General features: G+C 42.8%; 1 protein-coding gene across 2 annotated transcripts in view; it reads right to left on the bottom strand.

Annotated features, from left to right (window-relative positions):
• Window positions 1–1,059: 1,059 nt before the first annotated feature.
• The window catches only part of LGI1 (leucine-rich, glioma inactivated 1), a 40,424-nt gene continuing 34,278 nt past the window's right edge, over window positions 1,060–7,205 (bottom strand). For both annotated transcript variants that reach the window (XM_005884055.2, XM_005884056.2), the window contains one exon: window positions 1,060–4,540. In XM_005884055.2, the coding sequence (XP_005884117.1) occupies window positions 3,705–4,540 (836 nt within the window). In that variant the 3' untranslated portion in view covers window positions 1,060–3,704. The remainder of the gene's footprint in view (window positions 4,541–7,205) is intronic.

Here is a 7,205-nt window from a genome sequence, read left to right as displayed (position 1 = left end):
TTACCCCTTTCCCTTCCTCCATCCCTCAGACTATGTAGTTTCTCACTTCTGCTTCTTTCTGAGCTTCTACATCATTCCCTACTCACTTTTGAGACCAACCTTCTCTGCTCCTCTGGTACATGGACAATCATGGCTGCTCCAAAATGGTGTCTTCAGTTCCCCAGTCAGTGTCCCTGTGGCTTATGCTATTGGTATCCCACCCACATGCCCTTTACTAGGCTGATGCACCAATCCTGCAGCTGACGTGGGTTCTACTTAACAGCTCACAGTTGTACCCTTCTGTGGAGCATTGCCCTTAGCCAACCTTCTCTGCTAGAGATGCCTAAGAGATTATGCCCCACACTTTTTGGACATTAACTATCAGATGAGGGGCTATAAAAGTCCATCCTCCTTGCCTCAAGGCAGGATATGCTCTGCGGTACAATTCATGCTCTAGAGTTCCCCATGGGGTTGGACTGAAGCCAGAGTTTTGAAATGGCATCTTTCCCTGCCCTGTGCCCCTCTCACTATTTTTCAGATGTAGAGAAAACACTTGCTCAGTAAATCCCGCTGCTTTGAGGGAACCTGATATAAGATCATCACCTTCAAATCTGGTGCCATGACTAAAGACATAATGCCAAATATCCAGAAGGGATAACTAGATATGAGCCCACCCAGCTTCTGGGTTGAACACCTGGATCAGGAGTTCACTCCAGGCCCAATCGTCTATGGCTGGAGAGTGGGTACAGTGTAGAGGAGATGAGGGACACAGGCAGAGAGGGCAACTCACAGAAAAGACTGGTCAATTCCTACAAAAAGTGGACCCTACCATCTGTCCTTCTCCTCAGTCTTTTTAACATTTATTTTCTCTGTCAGCTTCCTCACCTCTGTCCCCATCCACATCCCAGGTTTGAAATGAAGGGGGCAGTTTTGAAAGGTGGTGCCATGTTATGGACCAAGGATTGGACCACGTGTCAGGAGACCCGGGTTGTAGCCTACTTCACCCCACTTGCTTCACATCTCTGGGTCTCAGAGTTAAGGTAAAGTAGAGAGTTGGTTTGCCAAGTTGAATAGTCAGTGTTCCTATGAAAACAAGCAGGGCAAGTCTTTAATGTCCGCATCCCTCAACTCAGCACAGTGCCTGGCACAGAGTAAGAACACGATAACATATTGAAAACAGGAGAGAGCATTTAAAATAAAATGACAGTGAATTACATTAAGACAGTAAAGGAAGAGTGTGACCCAAACTCATGCTATGGGTGTGGAACCATTAGCACTTGGTGAGTGCTAATTCGTGCCAGTTCTGGGTTAAGCACTTCAAGTGCTATTCCCAGTACTGCTACAGTGTGACAAAGCACCCCAAAACTTAGCTGTTTAAAACAACCATTTTATTATGTGTATAGATTCTATGGGTCAGGAATTTGAGTAGGTGATTGTGGGATGGCTTGTCTCTGCTCTGTAACATCCAGGGCCTCAGTTGGGAAGATTTGATGGCTGGTGGTGACTTGACAGCTGGGAGCTGGAATCAGCTGGAGCCATCACTCAGATGACTGGTGGTTGATGCTGAGACCTCAGCTGAGGTTGCCGACCAAACCCTGGGCTTCCTCACAGAATGGTGGCTTCAAGCTGCTAGGACTTTTGACATGGCAGTTCAGGTTCACAAGGCAAAAGCATCATCATTTTGTAACCCCAAGCTCCAAAGTCAAGCTGCATAATTTCCTCCACATTCTATTGGTTGCCCGTCCAGATTTAAGAACAGAGGGATTAGGCACCACCTCTTGATGGGATGAGGGCAAGGTTCTCATAGCACATGTGGGACGGGAGATATAGTTAGAAAAGTTCAATCTGCCATGTGCTCCTTAATTCTTCCATGTCCTTGGAGTAGGCATTATTGTCCCTTTACAGATGAAGAAACTGAGGCTCCGAGAGGTTAAGTAACTTGTCTGTGGACAAAGCCAGTACATGGCAAGGCTGGATCTGATCCCTGTCTCTACAAAGCAGGTGTTCTCCAACAGCATATAGGCTGCTTACAGAAAATAGGAACTGAGGAAAGGAATGCATTCAAAGGCCAGTTCTCCCTCTGTGCAGGATCGGGAGTGGGTAAGCCTTCTTCCCCTCCCCCATAACCCTGATGTCAGAGTTAATATCTTTACCATGTTATAAAGGAGTCAGGTTCCTGTGCATAACTCCCTAAGGTATTGCTTCTGGGAGACTCTATAACGATGTGTGTACCTTTGATGCCTCAAGTTTGCCAGATAAGGGCTGGCAGAGGGGTTGCTGTCCCCCTACCCACACCTTCCCACAATCGTTTGGTCAAAGACTCTGGGGAACAGTGGGCTGGAGGAAGTTCTGTTCCCTTCTGTAAAGGCAGCATGCAGAACCAAGTGCCAGGAATACTTTCTCTGTCATGATCCCCATTTAAACTCCTATCTTCCCTTAAGTTCAAACAAGGACCACTTCTTTCAGGAAGACATCTTTGATGCTCTCCTGAAACTTACAATTGGATGTTCAGATGATAACTGGCACTTACTGCTTGCTCTGTTGTGTCCTAAACCCCCAATGAGCCTTCTAAGGACTCAGAGGGCAAGGACGGTGCCTTTCTCTCCTTCAGTTCTCCCCTCAACACCACAGGAATGATACCTTATTAGGTACTCCATACATACTGACTGATGAGATCAAAGGGCCTCATAAAGTTTATTATTATAACAGGAGGACGCATGTGCACCTCTGAGAGCCCACAGAATGCACAGGCATTGTGCTATTTGCTACGACCCTTGTGATCCAGGAGCAGGGTTTTAGAAAATCAAATATGATCCTCCTGGGCACTCTGCAGCATGTCAATAACATATCAGACTTGGTCTCTAGAAGTCCTTGGTCAGATCAAGAGGCCTTCATTTGAGGCAAGTGCTATAAGGTTACAATCTCAATTAGCTGTCAGATGATTGTAGAGTCAGACATTTAGAAAGTCCCTAAATAGGGTTTTTGAAAATCCCAAATCTTGGCTTTAACTTATCCTGTAAGTTGTTTGAAGGATTGCTGTAGCTGGAGCTATTGGACAGGAAAGGATGGATCTTACAGTTTTTATTTCAAATTAGTCTTCTTGTAATAAGCAAATTTCTCTACCCTTCTTTTAATTTGTCACCACTTTACCTCAAAGTGTTCCTAAAAGTCATGACTTTTGGAAACACCTTTGAATGTTCAAAATCAACTGATGAACCTGTTCATAAATTATGGGTAATCAATATCAGTGTTTCACCTTCACTCAGTCACAACATAAACTCTTGATTCAAATATAACCTTATGGTATAAAACTATTTCCTAAATACACCATCACCAAGAAAAAAACTAAACTCCCTTAAGTACTTACCTTGGGATATGAAAGAAAATGTAAACATTTTATTTGGCAATTCTGAACACATGAATAAATAAATGGAAAAGTACATATTAATATTTCTTTTTGGAGTAACAGATATCATTAAATGCTTATTTACACACCTTCACTGCAAAGAACAGTTACACAATTCAATTTTCTCTTATAAAAGGTAACTTCCCACACCACTGGACTGGACAGTTAAAGATGGGGTTACTGGTAGTGCTTGGTTCTAGCAGTCTCAATGTTTGAAAGGCATTCATTTGCAAGTGGGATAAGAAGAGTCATCATGCATTGAGTTCATCCGGACCATGTACTGTAGAAAGTTTCTGATGGCAGCCACAGAATTTGTGTGTCATGCGCTTAAGTCAACTATGACATGTTTGTAAATCTGTGTATTTCCCTTAAAACTGGAAGCAAAAAGAAAATTGCGTTTATTAATGGACACATGTGTGAATGATCTTGGTGCCTGAACATTTAATTCCTGAAATTTCACAAATTTGGCTTTCTCTGCATCCCAGTTATACACTTGAGTAAAAGAATAATCACTTCCAAGAATTGCATATTGATAGTTATTTATCTGAAGAGGCTGGAACACCATAGATCCTCGTGATGGCATCCTCTGAATATCCTGAAATGAGGAGCCTCCCCATTTCATTACTTTGGAATCACCAATGAATCTTGTCAAGCAAATGTACACGTCACCTTTCACTGAGAAGTGCTTTACGGCATATACATCCTCCATGTTAGGGATGTCAGTTTGGTTAGTGAATAATTGTGTTGCTTTGTTCCACTGATAAATTACAGGACGCTGGGAACTACTGGACAGGATTAAATGAGGCATTTTCAGTGCCTGAGGTGTTCTGGCTATTTCTAGGTATTCCACATCAGTGTCCCTGTACCACGCATGTAAGGATTGATGGGAGTAGAATCCATTTCCATTCCATTTGTAAATGGTAGTAAAACCAGCTTTTGAACTGTCAGCAACAACAAAGTACCAGTTGTTTTCAATCTTGAATGTTTCAATATCATTGGGTTTTCGGATTTTGAGAATTTCAATATCCTGGATTTTTATGAATTTATTTGCAAAACCGTCTCGTTTGTAGATGTGAGAGCCGCCAAATAGCTGGGCCACAATAACATAGAGCTGAGTTTCAATGACTATGGGCTTGCATACTACAGTGGACGTGCCTGGGAAAAGACAAATGAGAGATTAGCTGGATGGTCATCCTCTTTTGGAGCATGCAGACATTGTCATGTTACATCCAACCTGCACTAGATATTTAGGATACATGGCTATAGCCTGAGTTTCCTTCTCTCATTTCTTGCAGAAAGAAAGCATTGCTCTCCCTAATACATCATGAGTTAATCTTTGTAATTGTAGTGAAAACAGCCATTTATTGAGCACCTACTATGTGCTTTGCCAAATCATCTCATTAAAATTTTCCAAAAGGTTAAATAATAAATATTATTATCCCCCCTTTTGTTGATGAGCAGGCTGAAGCTCAGAGAGGTTCAATGCTGCTAGGAGAAGGCAGAGTTGGGATTCAAACCCAGGTCTACCAGCATCGCTATGGGGTGGGCAGCTAGGTATTCCAGGGTTTCCATCTTGGGCTTAGATCCCACAAGGTTTTAGGAGGTTTGAATGGTGGTTTGGGAAGCCCACAGCTCTGTCTGTAATTGGTTTCTTCTAAGTGCGAACTACTTCTTGAATAACCTGACTTTACCCTGAGAAAGGAAAGTGATGCCACTTGGCATTTTTCTGCATCTTCAGGTCACTGGTGGCAGGAGAGAAGAGAAGGAAGAGGGAGGAGTACATAGATGATTCTCATGAATGTTACTTTGGGAAATATTAGAGACCAACATGAGGTCTGTCAGTGGCCTAGCTCAGTATCCTTTTGGTAAGAGTTTAATATTTATGAATATATTCTGAACTCCTCAAGGGAGCTTGATTCTAGGAAATCCAAAGAGAAGCGGGGCAAATGTAGGACCCTGGTCTTTTCTGCCTGCAGCCTAGGGGGCTCTGAGGCACTAAGTTCTGCATCAACTCTTTCTACTAATTGACTCCATCCAGAGACAGAATTATTCTACTTGTGACCCTTTTCAGGACTCAACTGATTGTGTGACCTTGGAAAAGTCACTTAACTTCTGTGGGATTTAGTTTTCTCTTTTGTACAGAGAGGGTTGAAACTAGATCAGGGCTGGTCACTAGATTTTACCTATGTACCCATAATGACTGACTGATGATGGTAAGAGCGACTGCCTGGAGAACTGTGTTGAGAAGGATTCTGTGGCCACTGCTGCACTCTGCAAGAAAGAGCACCACAGTGGATTAGCAATGTCTGTCTGGGGGTGAGGGACAGGATGTTGACCATATATATGACATCTGTTTGTCATTTTATACTAGATGATGCATTCTGAAGTTGCAAGTACATGATTCATTTCTCTCTCAAGTGCTCATCTAAAGATTCATTCAAGCCCTAGCCAGTTTCGCTCAGTGGTTATAGTGTTGGCCCATGGACTGAAGGGTCTGGGGTTAGATTCTGATCAAGGGCATGAACCTCCAATGCAGGCTCCATCCCCGGTCTCATGAGGGCACGCGTGGGAGGCAACCAATTTATGTGTCTCTCTCACATCAATGTTGGTCTCCTTCTGTCTTTCCCCTTCCCTTCCACTATCTCTAAAAATCAATGGAAAAAATATCCTTGGGTGAGGATTAACAACAACAACAAAGCTGTTGATGGACTGCACATAGGTAAAAAGAACTGGTTTAGATTACACAAATGCCTACTGTAATCCACTGGAAAACAAGGAAGGCTTAGGGAGAAAGGGAAGCATAGCCTTTCTCCTTGAGAAAGAAGGAGGATTCTAGAAGGGTATCAGTTAGGAGGGGATTCCTTCACTGGGTACCTCTGTCTCAAGCAAGCTCAGACCTGTATTGATCCTTTGAGCAATGGGCCAAGGACCACCAACAAAATCTAATTATGACCCTCTCAGTTTTGTCTAGGAGCTTTTAGGAGTAGATTTAAAGGTATTAGGAACTAAAGCTGATGTAAATATTTCACAGAGTGTCCCATGTTCTAATTTATGACTTAAAAAATTTCAAGTTGTTGAAATGAGAAAGGAACCTAAGAGATCACCTGAGTAAAAGTTTGCATGGCAAAAAAAAAAAAAAAAAAAAAAAAAAAATTGGTTTCCATGGTCAAACTAAATGCAAAAAATTCTGGAAAGAGGCTTGTTTTTTCACTGTTAGGACTTCTCAGAGCCTCTAATGAGTATTATTCTGTATCTCCAAGAGGGAGATATGGTTCATAGATGTATTTGACCACAAAACCCTTTTTGCCACAAGCATACATTAATATTTTACAGAAGTAATGTTTGTGCAACAAAGTTTGAGACTCATTGGTCTAAAATAACCTTCTTATTTTAAAGTTAAGAAAAAGAGGGCCCAGAGAAACCAAGATGGCGGCATAGGTAAACACCGGAGATTGCTGCCTCACACAACCACTTCAAAAATACAACTAAAAGATAGAACGAACATCATCCAGAACCACAGGAAGGCTGGCTGAGTGGAAATTCTACAACTAGAAGGAAAGAGAAAAGCATACCGAGACTCAGAGGAGGTGCAGTGTGGAAGTAAAATACAGAGGTACAGAGGCGCATGCATAGAGGGCTGGCGGCTGAGGAAAGGGTTGTCTTTTTCAATCGGGAGGGAGTCTCAAGCTCTGAGCTCCAGTTCCAGGCGAGTCTCTGGGGACCCAGACTCATACGGGAGAAACTGGACTGTCTGGCATTGGTCGGAACTCGAGGGCAGCTTTCTCTCAGAGGTGCTTGCAGCGATTGCCGGGACACTGAG

This window comes from Myotis brandtii, unplaced genomic scaffold (genome assembly GCF_000412655.1).
Source record: "Myotis brandtii unplaced genomic scaffold, ASM41265v1 scaffold810, whole genome shotgun sequence".
In the NCBI taxonomy this organism is placed as follows: Eukaryota; Metazoa; Chordata; class Mammalia; order Chiroptera; family Vespertilionidae; genus Myotis; species Myotis brandtii.
The sequence above is the reverse complement of the archived record's forward strand: the minus strand, read 5'-3'. Positions and strand labels throughout refer to the sequence as shown.